General features: G+C 43.5%; 1 protein-coding gene across 2 annotated transcripts in view; it reads right to left on the bottom strand.

Annotated features, from left to right (window-relative positions):
* Positions 1-3,274: 3,274 nt before the first annotated feature.
* Positions 3,275-14,277, bottom strand: part of Tox3 (TOX high mobility group box family member 3) — a 105,185-nt gene continuing 94,182 nt past the window's right edge. For both annotated transcript variants that reach the window (XM_026789213.1, XM_005367047.2), the window contains exons 4-7: positions 13,535-13,804; positions 9,247-9,474; positions 7,526-7,606; positions 3,275-4,027 (exon numbers count right to left, since the gene is read on the bottom strand). In XM_026789213.1, coding sequence (XP_026645014.1) covers positions 3,275-4,027; positions 7,526-7,606; positions 9,247-9,474; positions 13,535-13,804 — 1,332 coding nt within the window. The remainder of the gene's footprint in view (positions 4,028-7,525; positions 7,607-9,246; positions 9,475-13,534; positions 13,805-14,277) is intronic.

The following is a 14,277-nucleotide window of genomic DNA, read 5'->3' on the forward strand; positions in this document are numbered from 1 at the left end:
CCGCTGAGTGGACAGCGGAGGACTCCTACTTCAACTTGAGATATTAATCCATCTGTCTCGAAAGCCTTCAGACCGCTGTCAGGTGGTAATATATTGCAAAAATTATGCTGCACGAAGGCATTTAAAGTTTCTGTTCTTTGAGTCAGGAACTAATGACCCCGTGTCAGCTGAAAATGAAAAAGTCCTTATGCACTTTCCTCAGACGGCCGTACAGGTGAACACAGGAAGGGAACGCCGTCAGCTAGAGTGATCAAATAATGTCCCCACAACAAGGGAGAGATGAGGTGCATGTGACAGAGATGGGGCTTGGGGAGGGGAGATTCTCAACGTCCCTGGAGCACTTAAGGAGTCTCCCCAATAGGGCACCATGCTTCTTGTACTGATTTTCACCACCCAGATTGATTCATTTCTGACCCGCTAAAGAGAGAGGTATCAAAACCTTATTTAGTTGCGGGGCCAGAAACCAGTCCCTTGTGTAAACTGAAGTACAAAAGCAGTCATATTGTGAAGCCTGATTAAAACAAGTTGGTAACGAGAGTGGGGGACTCGTTACACCATCCCAGTCTTCTGATGTTTTCAATACACAGTTTTGCCTGGTGATTAATTTTCTAACTGTAGTAATTAAACTATCTTTTTCTTCCCCTGGAACGGACCATCAGTAGCTTTATATAATTTGACGAAATGTGATAAAAATCTAAGACTTATAGGGAAAAAAAGCTCCTGCAGTAGCTGCGGTGACACCTGCCTCAAACGGAAACAGTTGCAAACAGACTTCGCGTGCAATTAAGGCTCATCACTGGCGACATTTTTTTCCCCAGCAATACTTCATGGGTTTTCAAAATGACAATTATAGAACTAAGACACAATTACTGTCACATGTAGTCTAGCAATTAATTTTGAAGGCATTTGTCTAAAGGTCCCACAACAGAATATCAAATGCTTCTTATTGCTATGTAATGTTGATTTCCATTCAGAGAGGCTCTGCGCACTGGCTTTGGCCCTGATGGGTCTCCGGCAGGCAGCTCACTGCTTTGTGGAGCACAATTGGGCCCTTGTAGAGGCAGTCATGCATCTTTCTTGGACTGTTTGAACACTGATACCTGTCAACTAATACATCTTATGAAAAGCTTCAATTTAGACATAAATTTTTCTACAGCAAGAAGCCTATAAATTTATAATCAGAATCTCTCGCTGTTCAATATTTGTACATAATACAGAGTATGAGAGGATTATGAAATATTGAAAGAAAAATTCATTATTCATAACCCACAACATACAGTAAATAATCTTTGAAGTACAACAACTTGGAGGAATCCATATTCTATTATTTCTGAACATCTTGCACACAGTAGCAATGGAGGCTGCCATGCACACACTCCCTTTCCAGGTTAGGATTCCAGTCAGGGCTGACACTGCTGTTTTTAATTTTCATTTTATCATAAGCAGTTTAAGACTGTTGCCAGTGGTAATTTGCAATTTTTATCAAGACCTCTTCATTACAGCTTCAGACAGGACAGATGCTGTAATTAATCATGCAAGACAATTGGGGATCCTGGTCACACAGCTCAGGGAGAAGCCACCACGGAGCAGAGGAAAAGGGGGGAAATGGGCACCGAAATCCTTATTTTGGCCTCAAAATGAGGACCAACCATTCATTTTAATAGAAATAACAGTACAATGGCAGCCAGTGCTAGCCCTGAACAGAAGACAACTGCTTTTCCCCTTACATAAATATATTTGTATCTTACCTGTATTTTATATGGAAATAATTTGTATCACATTTACATATCAACAAAAATATAATTACAAAAAAAAAAAAAAAAAAAAACCCAAACAAAAAAAAAAAAAAAAAAAAAAAAAACAAACCCAAACAGTTCCCATCTTTTTTTGAGGGCCCTGGTGTTTGGCTGTAAAATCCGAATTCTTGATCATGAATATTGTGTTTCCAGATGAAAATGGAGGACAGTGCTCCGCTCAAGCAGGACTGGTTGGTGCCATGTTCCCCATCTTAATGTATTCAAGGGACCAAAAGTAAAATTTGACATTCCATTTTATTTTGAAAAGTGAACAGTGTCCTTGTCGTTGCATCAAAATACAGTCCACAGATTTTACTGAAATGTGTTTATTCTATAGCAAGATAAAAGCATTTTGTTTTAGTTAAGCAAAATACAAACAACTTAATTGCTGCTATCATAACTCATAAAAAAGTATAAAACAGCATAAAAACACAATAAGCAATGTAGCGGTGAATGGTGTATGTCACCAGTGTTTACGTTAAAGCCTGGTTTAGGAAAAACTTTACAACACATGATATGAAAACTTACAACTCGGAAAGAAAATATTTACATTGATTATTTCAGATGTAGTGTGCCTTTTAAATATTCAATATTCTACTGGTATTACATCATAATAAAAACTCTTGCTTTTTCTTTTTAAATCTTAACTTTTGTAATAACTGTTTCATTTAAGTGCATTTCCCTTTTAAAAATACAGTGTTTTTATTTTTTGAAACTTGTCACTCAAAACACGTAATATAGTATTCACATTTCTTCTAATTGGAATGAACGGGCTAACAGTGGCCATAGATATCCTTCACAACATCTACTGTGGCTTGAGTCAGAGAAGTCATGGATACAAATGAGAAGTAAGTAAATAAGTCAATAATTGAATCTAATCGCTTGCATTTTTTTTTTCTGGAGAGATTTAGAAAAAAAATAAGAGCTTTGGCAAAAGTCTGTGATTTACATTATTTTTTTCATGACAAAAAAATGCCATCAACTATTCACATCATACAAATGTTTGTATGAAACAGGATCTTCATATTTCAGGTAGTTACAACTGTGCTTTGTACTTAGTATTTATTTTAGGGCTTCAGAAGTTCAAACAGCCTGGAAGCGTGGTTCACTCCCTTCTGGAGAAATAAGGCCATTGTTTCTCTCTATGACTCGGAAAGGCCAGTTTACAGTCATCAGGATGTCCGAGACTCATTAAACGGTTTGATTCACATATTGTAGGTATAGCCTGAATAAATTAAAAAAGGCAGCACATGACAGAGCGCAGCTTTCTTGTTTAAAAACAAAGGGATGTACAGTCAGCTAAAAGATGCTTCCCAGCTACACTGCAGTTCTTATTGCCTATCTAATAGACACTTGAGAGGACCGTTTGATCTGTTACACACTGCTGCATAACAAGAGTCAGCTTACAAGTTCCAGTCTGCACACCTTCCCTCCTCTGCCTCTCTCCTTGGTGCACTCAAATCCGTGTGTCACGCGCCTTAGAAAATACTGACCTGCGGTAATACTTGAGTCTGTGTCTGCGACTGGATTTGAGGCTGGTGCTGCTGAGAGGCTGGCTGGGGGCTGCCGATGGCAGGGATGGGGGATGTGATCTGGGAGGTGACCGGGGAGTGCTGCCGGGGAGAAGGCTGAGACTGGTGCTGCATGTGCTGCAGTTGCTGCAGCTGAAGATGCTGCTGCAGCTGCTGCTGCAGCTGTTGTTGGTTGATCTGCTGCTGGAGATGCTGCTGCTGCTGCTGCAGGTGCTGCTGCATGTGGTGCTGGAAATGCTGCTGTTGCATCTGCTGCTGAATCTGCTGATGCATTTGGTGTTGCTGCAACTGCTGCTGTTGCATCTGCTGCATCTGCTGTTGCTGCTGCTGCTGCTGCTGTTGCTGTTGCTGCAGCTGTAGCTGATGCTGCTGGGTTTGCACTGAAGGACTCACCTGGGTGGAGGCTGCTGAGCCAACCATGGTCGTCCCCATGGAGCTTATCAGTGGAGCCCCAATGTTCGCGGGCATGTTGGCTGCGATGGTGACTGATGTGACGATCTGGCTCATGGGCAGTCTCATGGTTAAGGGTTTGGGAGCGATGGACCTGGGGAGCGACTGGGGGAGAGTCTGAGGTGAGGCTGGGACTGTCCCATGCTGAGACAGCGGTGTGTTCAGAAGGAGGGATGACGTCAGGTTGGTCGATGCCAGAGTCTGCTGGACAGAACGAATGGTCTGGGCCTCCGCTGATTCAGCAGCAGCCTGCACAGACAGGGATAAAGTTCCAGAATGTTAAAATCTACAAATATATACTATGAACTGACTCAGAAAATAGCCACCACTATTCAAGCTGCTCGGTCTCCATGGCCTTTGTCATGTGACTGTTTAAGCACTTCCTGCAGGCAGAGTCAAATCTGCTCTGCTCCACAGTGAGCCTTGGCTGATGTGGTGTCTTTACTTGGTTACCGGAACGGGATGAGAGCGAAACTATTCCAGTTCCATGTTGGTGCCCTAAGGGACAGCACCCCCTTGCTCTCACTCTCTATACCTAGAGCTATCACAGAAAGACAGATCTGTGGTCCTGTCTCACAGCCCACTGTCTGCATCCAACCACAGGTGTGCTACTCCTTCAATCAGACAGAAGACAGGACTCCATCTGAAGGACCAGCCAGCTACCTGGCTTTCTCTGATATGGCTTATCTTTGTATGTTACTGGGGATTGTGATTGTTTGCTACACAGCATTAACTGGGGTCAAAGATAACTGATGCACATTCTAGAAGCAACAATGCTCCATCATTCTAACCATTATAACAACACATGTGGAAAGACAATGGATTACAGCTCGACCAATGGACATCATGTTTACCTGCTCATGTATCTCTCAGTTCCCCTTTGACAACATAGCATCACGTGGTACTGAACATGTGTAGAAGTTATGACAGGAGAACTAACTCGTGCACTCTGCATTCACCACAGTATCGACTAACAACAAACACCACGAGAGACCAAACTGCTAGAAAATGTCAAGACCCCATTTGCATATCTATTTTCCAGAGTAGCCACTCGAACACAAGAAAACATAGCTACAGTCTTCAAAGACCCCAAATAGAAGCCTCTCGTGATGTTAGAAGTGCTTTGGGTTCAACAACTATTTCCAAAGGCTTCCAGAATGTACCAATGAAGTCTGAACAGATGAAGAGAGAACACTAAAACTTCATATAAAGCAATAACCCAGTAAACAATGTGCCCCAAATACAAACTTCTGCAAAATAAATTTTTTACACATGCAGAAGTGGCTGTAATATTTCACCCTAAAAACTGCTTCGCCCTTTGTTTTTCATGAAATTGGTAGTTTTCTACTTTACTTGCTTGCCTTGACTTGTTTTTGGTGGTGCTGATGGCACCAGCTAGGCAGGTACACCACCACTGAGCTATTTCCCCATCCTTTGGGTTTGTTCTTTGAAATGGGGGGGGGGGGTAGTAGAGGACACTGTGGTACAATCACGTATCATCAGACGTCTTTAATGATTTTAAATATTTACTTGTGCATTTTTGTGACTCAGACTTATGAAACTGTATGACAACTGTTAATACTGGACAATGGCATCAGGGAGCCTTAAGGTGACACTTCAGTGGTAAATGAAGCAGGGCTGGTGACTGTGGAGGTGCCTGCCTGATTTACTTCCTGAAAATCTAATTGTACACTTCTAGTAACTTCTGTGAAGATTTAAATTCGGTAGACATTAGATTTATGGACTGGGGTGGGGGTTCTGGGCTCTGCACACAGGGGCACACATTCTAGAGGAATATTCAAACCCATTGCCAGTCACTTTCATTGCAGCCCTTATATTCCAAGACCAAGATCTCATGCCTCCAAATTCTCATGAACCAGCGTCTCTTACGACCAGGATTTGGTTTGCATCCATCCTCACCATGAAGGCAAGTCTGGTAGTCTTCAACTCGTCATTTCCCACAAACAGTCAATTCTTCCAAAGAGTACCCCTCTGTACCACTGGATGTTGCCTCCCGGGAGGCCACCGTGTCATTGACTACTTCACTCCTTGGTCCAGGCTGAAATTCTTCTGAACTCGGACCTCACCTATTACTTAATTCCTTTCAATCTGTCTAACTATAAATCTTAGATCCCTGTGAACATCATTTACCAAATTTAAGAAAGTAAACTGAGCTTTAAATTTACCCTTTTGAAATTCTTTTGGTGAAAGGTCATTAAAGTACATTTGGAAACTCTGGTCCCAATATTTTAAGTTATCCCTTCTAAGTCGGTCACAGATCCTAGTTGTACTTGCTATTTCCCTTTCAGATAGTGACTCTCGGTTTAAACTCACACATGGTCACTTGCTGACACTGTCACTCGCGTGGGTCACCTATCCTTGCCTCTGGACAAACCAAAGGCAGACTCGCCCACTTGAGAAGCATACACTGCTGTTTTACCCACCTGTTAATCAGCCATACCTTTATGTGCTTGCATACACCACAATACCCATAGCCCATGGAGCCTACTATCCATCCACTGCACACCTGAGTTCAGACTCAGTGTATTTGCCTGTGTGCATCTTCCAGAATCTCAGGGAAGAGGTTTCGCTATTGCCCTGATAAACGATTTCTCTCTAATGAAGTGGGAAGTGTCCTGAGAGCCGTCAACAAAGGCGGGAGGCCCTCTGTTGATCTCATTCAGCAGAGCTGCCAGTGGTGGCTCGTCATACAAAAAAAGAAACAGCTCGGGTGAACAAGAGAAGAAAGGGAAGAAGCCCTTTCAATGTGGCTTTGAGGCCTTATGGACTTGAGAGAACAATAAGGATGAAATGGAACTGGCTTCTTAGAAGAGAGGAGTCCAGTGCGAAAGCCCACTAGTCTGAACTGTTTACCCCAGAACCCTTCTCAATTCTAGAAAGGCAAAACACCTCAGTAACTAATTGGTAAAATAATATAGAGGCTTAGGTCTGGTGGTGGGATTCCAGCAATAGAGTGCTTGCTTGGTGTGTGTGAGGTTCTAGGTTCAATCACTAAGACTGCCAGATAGGTGAGTAGATTTTGTGTGTGTGTGTGTGTGTATGTATGTATGTATGTATGTAGGGGTGGACAGACAGATGATGATGATGATAGGTAGACTGATAATGATGATAGGAAGATTGATAGACATAATGATGATGACGGATCAATAATAATGATGATAAAGATAGATAGATAGACAGACAGACAGAGAGAATACACATTCCTTTTGGATCAAGGGAATAATGACCTAGAAGAGAGCTGCTCTGGAATATCAGTGCCTTTTTAAATACATCACTGTATATTCTATGCATAATGCATATACTTTGTGTCTTAGTACTTGGAACATGATTTTATTTTAAATAATCATGAGACTTATTTATTTATATGATGTGAAACAAATGGCCAAAAATGCACCAGTGCTGATTACGATAATGTAACCACCAGAGAACCTATGGTAGGTTCAGAGATGCCTGACAAGCACACCTCCAGATACAAACCAGGGACCTTAACCTAGGTCCAACTCCTGACACAGGGGAAGCACAAGGGGCTGTTTAAAAGGTATCTATATGGCTACAAACACGAACAGAAAGAACAGCAAATCGGTCAGCAGTAATTCGGCCTCGGCAGTTTACAGGAGCTCCTGTTGTTCACACCATCAGGTGAATAGTGTCTAATGGAAAACTCTTAGGGAGCCACACAGAAGTTTCCAGCACACAAGGATGACTCGCACACTGCAGCAGGCTTACCTTAGAAACCAGGCTGGCCCGGTAGGCAGCCAGGGCCTTCAAGTATTCTTTCTTGGCAGCTTCTGTTTTCCTTTTATATACCTATTAAAATAAGACCACAATTAGCACCACCCTCAGGCTATAAATTCTTAGCTATAAACCTGCTGCACAAATTAGGTCACATAAACAGACCTCACCTAAAAACCTGGTCTCCCTGGCTTTGGTTTTTCAAATGTTTCACACACACACACACACACACACACACACACACACACACACATTGAAGTATCAAGCCCTGTCATCTACACCCAAGCCCAAGTTTAGTGTTTACAGTTGAAAGGGAGAATAATCTCAAGTTGCTACTGAAAGCGTCACGCTAGGCTATCAACAAGCACCAACAAATGTCTCAAATTCTAGTAAAACTAGGTTTCTCCCCACAGGTCCTCCTAAACTGCATCAAATCAAAGCTTTATTGACAAGCTCTGGGGGCTGATAAGATGGCTCAGCCGGTAGAGGTGTCCCCTGCTCACCCTGACAGAGCCCAGTCTTTGGAACCCATACACGGGAAGGAGAGAAGTGCGTCCTGAAAGCCGGCCCTGACCTCCACACACATGCTGTGGTCTCCGGCACAAACTAAACATACATGCACATACATAATACATACATACACACACACAGCTTTTTTCATTAGACAAAAGGGAAAAGATGGAGGCACCTCAATCCTGGGCTTCTTTTGGAGAAACAAAGAGAAGTAGAAGCCGTAAATAATAAAAGATGGAAGACTGGTGGACTGAGATAAGGGAGTTTACTCAGTATTGGAACGTTGCACAAGATTTGGGCTTCATTTTTCTTAAATAGTCTGATGGCTGGCCTTTAGAACCGAGTAAAACCCTTTCTTTAGAATATGGTACGTTTGCGGTGCAGTCTCCTGGTTCCTTAGAATTGTATTTGGGGGGCAGAATGTACTGTGTATGGCAGACAAACAGGCACATTCAGCGGTCACACCACTGCCACGGACAAGCTAACAAGGAGTTCGTGGTGCGCGTTTCCCCACTCCTCCCTTCTGAAGCAATCGCTCTGTTTTAGCACTGATAGAAGTCTATTCTTCCATAGACACATAAAAGTCCTGTTAAAGGTAATTGGAGTTTTATGTAAGCAGGGGAGGACCAACTCCAAAGGACTCCATTCTTCCCTTCATTTGTGTTGAGGAGCTGAAGAGGGGAGCAGGCCCCTGAGGAAGTATCTCCCACCAGCATGGCTAATCTTTGAATACCTCTCGCACTACCTAGTTTAAAAAATGAACTTGGAATAAAATTTCAAATGCCCAGTGACAATAATGAGACATGCAGAGGCAGCTTCAAAGTTTAGAAACACACCAGGATAGCATGAGGGTTCAGAACGATGATCAATGGGAAAGCAAGCAGGATGGATCTAATCCCTTTGTAGGGCCCTTTCTGAACAAAAGGGAAAATTCCACATTATTTAAAATGAAAAGATTATCATCAAAAGTTTAGGCTTGCAGGCTACTGCCCGGATTTCTTCCAAGTCTTCTGTGAGCAAATTTTGAACATGTACCCATGAGTCGACTAGAAGGCAATATAAGTAGAGCTGTTTGCATTTATCTGTGTGTGTTTCAGTTCATAGCTTAGACAGATGGGCTTTCTTAAGAAGCAATCCTATCAGACGTAAGAAATAATCTGGTAGCTTTTTAAATATTTGCCCATGATGGACGCTTGCCTTACCTGCTTTTGCTCCTCTCCAAGGCTGTCCCACATAGATGCTACAATTTTTGAGACCTCTCCAAAGGTTGCATTGGGGTTTTGACCTTTAATTGCAGCCTGTGTGTCTCTGAAAAACAGGGCATATGCTGACACTGGCTTCTGAGGCTCATTGGGATCTTTTTTTTTCTTTTTCTTTGGAGTCTTGGGCTTCTTGCCAGCATCTGGGGCCGTTCTTTTCTCTCCAATGGCCTGTAAAGCAGGAAGAGAATTCACTGCCTGGAATGAACTTGCAGAGAATGCAGCAAGACTTACTCCAAGCCCCGGTTGCTCTTTGAAGGTTTTGTTAAGGACCATCAACAGATGAATCACCACCAAAGGCGGGGGAGGGGCAAACTTGCTTAGAGTTAACTGGACAGCCGAGATTAGCATTTAGAACACTGATTAATGAGACCCGGAAGTAGCTTCAGTATATTCGCAACATATGCTTTCCATGGTAATTATGAGTAATGAAAGCCAGAACACTCTGCACCAGGCTACGCTATCTATATACAATGCTGCACACACACGCATGAGCACAACAGTTCAGTCAGAGCGGTTAGAAGGAAAACCTAATAACGTCTTGGATGTGGATCATATTCCGATATTTTAAACAAGGTCCCCTGCCACAGTTACGTGCCATCTGTATGACTGGTTAAAATTGATTTTTGTATGGCTGATTGTTTTTTTTTTTTCCTTTTTTACAAGAAGGTTGCTGTGCTAACGAGCCTCTGGAAGTGCAAACAGAAATTAGCTGTAATCACTACACTTGCACAATAAGAGGAAAGGTCACCTTTATTTTCTAAAACAGTAACTTTCTAAAGGACAAGATAACGAGAAATAAGAAAAAATGTCACTTTAACTAGCGCTACGAAAGAAATGAATATGCTTCGTAACATTAACAGCGTGTAAAAGAACACCAGCTGATATGTACGATCACCAAGACTAACAGGGGAGCTACAGGAAAGCTACGCATTATACAAGGTAAGCAACCCTGAAGGAACCCAACAGCACTACAGAGACGTGGCCACAGTATGGACTCTCACATTAGAACTCTACATGTGATGCCGGTAGACATCCAAATGTCTACACAAACACACTTGGTGCTCATCTGCGGCTATCAGCCGCTGGTTATTTACTTGCTTACTTTTACTTACCACGTATGGGTGTTTTACCTGCATATAGGTTTACCCACCACATACACGCACTGCTCATGGGAGCCAGAAGAGGGCACTGGGCCCCCGAAACGGGAGTTACAGAAGGTTGTGAGCAGTCATGTGGGTGCTGGGAACCGAACCCAGGTCCTCGGCAAGAGCAAATGCTCTTGACCACCCAGCTTTCCCTGCAGGTCCTATCACCGGCTTCTTATTGAGCACATCATAGTCACTGGTGAAGGAAGGTCAGTGACCCACCAACCTCAGCTGTTTCAGGTCTAGATCACAGGGCAAGCACAGTAAAGACATCGTCCGTGCTTAGTTCCATCAAGAATCCTCACGTGTCTGGCAAAAATCTGCTTAAAAGCCAGGGTTGGACCCGATGAACAATAATTGATCCACGTTACTAAAAGATTAGGTTTTAATGACCTCGAATCTTAATTCAGATATTACAAGAGTTTTAAAACTTTCTAAATGGGGGTCATTTGGGATTTAATTCAGTTACTATAAATTCTTAGGGAGGAACAGAATAAACAGTAACTTTTCTTGGAGAACGCTGAATATTTAAACCTTTGAGAACCACTGGCTGCCTTCCAGACTGTACTGTTTTTGAGTGACAGCCACATCTATAAAGCAATACAAATGGACTCGCTTCCCTTCCTACTAAAAGACCAGTCCCCATAACTTACACAGTTAGTTTGATAATTCTGTAGACTCCATAAACTTTTTCTAAATTTTCAGAATAAGCGAGACTTGCTTAATTCTACCCAATGACCTAAAGTTTGCTGGGGAAGCAGACATCTTTCAGTTGGACACTTTATGGAAGCCGGATTTTCTTTCAATGCAATGAGGATAAAGCAACGCAGCTTCAAATGGAGTCAAGTTTATTTCCTTCCCAGAGCAAAGTCTGGCAGTGCTGGTACTAACAGTATGCAGATTTCCCATGCAGCTCTTCCTCTGTGAGGAGAGCTGGATCATGTCCTCTGTAGAGCCATATTCAAAAGTTGGCAGGTTCTGAGGCCTCTCTTGGCAAAGTACAATTACAATTTGTTCTAACCATCATTGCTTTCTAAGACCAAACTAGAAATGGAGATTCCCACAGTTTAAACAACTCATCAGGACACAGCCTCAAAAACCCCAAATAAGACAAAACCAAACCTCTTATATAGCTGACTTCAAAAGGCTGAGAATGCTAGAAAAATACCTTCACCAAAGAGTTATATGGTGATTACCTGAATCCTCCTTTTTCAGATAACTGGACTAAAATCTAACAAATTGGATTCTTAGTCTCCACATAAACCCAGACCCTCACTTAAAATGGAGTAAGGCAGGGAGCGGTCTTCTGGACAATTTCTGTTAGACACAGGACCTGAGTGCATGCAAGTGGAGGGAAGGATTCCAGCTGGCCATGAAAAGACAGACTTACCTGGCTAAGCAGTCACAGCCTGTGCCTCTTTCCCACCACAGTCAAGCCTCCAGGGAGAAGCATATCACTAACTCTGCACCAGTCAGCTCTGTGCTCAGCTGGGTGCTGATGGGACACTGTACGACCAAACCCCCCACTTTAAATCCCTGTGCCTTCTGCAGTATCATTCTGGCTTCCCTCCTCTTCTCGTCTCTCGGTCTTCTCTAGCTCCTCTCCTTCCCTTTGCTAGTTAAGATAACGATGCTCAGAGTTCCAGCCGTGACTTACTCCTTACATTGTCTGACACGTGGTCCCCAACTCCAAAGTTCCAACTCCGAAGGACTGGGGTCCAGTCTCAAATGTAAGCACCTCGAACTCCCCCGACTGTAGGCCAAACCCATCTATGCTGGCTCTCAGACCAAAATCCACTTTATCATTTCCACTGTAGTACCACACCCCATCTGCACCCCTCATTAACCTGGCTTGCCATGCCCATTCTCTCCTTGGATGAGAACAAACAAGCAAGCATAATGGTCTCTCCTAACTCATCTCCTTTTTCTCCTGACCTCATTGTGTACTGTGTTCCACAGAAGGCCAAAGTGCTTCTTCTAAAGCATCAGTCTGATTACGTCATCCCTGTGTACAAATGATCAGTCTTCAATTACTATGCCACCACACGCCCAAGCCATTTCTTCTCTTTCTGTCCTTTCCTATATCAAACTTCATGGCACTCATAAATGGACACACAGAATGCTGGCCCCTCTCCTCTGGCTCACAAACCTTTATGCATCCTGCCAGACCTAATTCAAATACAATTTCCTTAATAAAGTCTTCCTTAATTCACTATCTCAAACAGAAGTGATTAAAATCTCGGCACACTTGGTGGCATCAATTATGCCACTAATCACACTGAGAGCTAGTCTTAACGTTGGTATTCAGAACCAGAAGAGGGGTCCTTTGGGCAACACTGCTTTCTTTTTTCTTTCTTTCTTTTTCTTTTTCTTTCAATGAATGGTGCAGGGATTGAGCTCAGAGCCTTGCACACCCACCACCCCCACTTCTTAAAAATCTTTACACCACTAAAACCAAGAAAACCGACACACAGAGAATAGGTCTAGAATGCACCATTAGTAAAAGTGTAATGGGTAAGCACACATAATGTGTACTATCACAGTGCTCATTTTCATTGGTGTTACCCGTTTGGGCACCCAGAGAAGTCACACCCGCAATCTGTGTGTACTCAAAAGTGCATCCTCCATGGCAAAAGCAAAGGCACAGAATAAGTCAAACCCACCAAGTGGCCCTCCCTGAGATACGGCACTACTGAAATGGGGCCTGCCAACAAAGGGATGAAACTTGCTCACATCAGCAACAGAACCTGAGCACTTTTGAATTCCTGAAGTGTCTAGAGTATCTGGAAACGGAGTATAGGCCCTCATTTGCAGGGCAGAACAGTTAAGCCTAAAAAGACATAAGGGATTTGTCTTATAGCTCTTGGAAACCTGGTCTCCCAACTTCTGTTCCAGGACCCTTTCCCCAAAAGTTGTGTGAAGAAAAACAACATCAACAGACCCCAAAACTTGAACCACCACCAATTGAAAGGTCTCTCCAAATGCATGAAAAAAAAGGTGGTACCATGAATGTGATCTGTAATATAAGCAGGCACTTGGCTCAACTGTCTGCTAGGCTCCACACTAGGCCACCTCTGACTTACTCTGTTTGCTTCATCAGCATCCTCCTCGTTGATGGAGCTGGAAGGGGAAGGAGTGGCTGATTTGCTTGCTGGAGGGGAAGGAGATGTGTGGGGCACACTGGCCCCTCCCAGATTCAAGCCCAGCTGCGCACTGAGCTGAGACTGGTTGATAGTGGTCAGCTGGGCAGGAGGCATGATCCCGGAGCGAGCAGCATCAGTCATGTGGACAATGGACCTCATGATCATGGAGGGATCCTGGCGGTACTGTGACACTTGTGTGTGGCTCTGATCCTACAGAGAAGAGCAAAGGGGAAAGGAGTTTAGTTTTCCCAAAGAGCAATGACCTTGCAAGGCTAGCGACTATGTAGGTGGGTCAGAGCCACTGCAGCTTTGACAAGACGTTTAGATACACGCCACGAAGATGAAAAGTCAGAAGCACAAAATGCGAAGATGCAACCCAGCTATCTTTCTGTAAGCCGGTCCTTGGATGACCTTCCTTAAAACACAGTTTTCCAAAGGAGACCAACCCTCTAGGGGTTCAGCAATGAGTCTGCGTCCTTCTCACACCCAGCAGTGGTCCCATGACCCTCTAGCCCACTGTGTGCGAGGACGACCCATCTCTGATGTACCCTTGTGGAAATGTAAATTCCTAGCAGAGAGCAACCAGAGAGACATGGAGCTGTGGTTTCACAGAACAGACTCCGTAGGCTTAGAGAACCAGGGTCATCGTGGTTCCGAATTACATGGCCAAGGGCATTTGGAAG

This window comes from Microtus ochrogaster, unplaced genomic scaffold (genome assembly GCF_000317375.1).
Source record: "Microtus ochrogaster isolate Prairie Vole_2 unplaced genomic scaffold, MicOch1.0 UNK15, whole genome shotgun sequence".
Taxonomy (NCBI): domain Eukaryota; kingdom Metazoa; phylum Chordata; class Mammalia; order Rodentia; family Cricetidae; genus Microtus; species Microtus ochrogaster.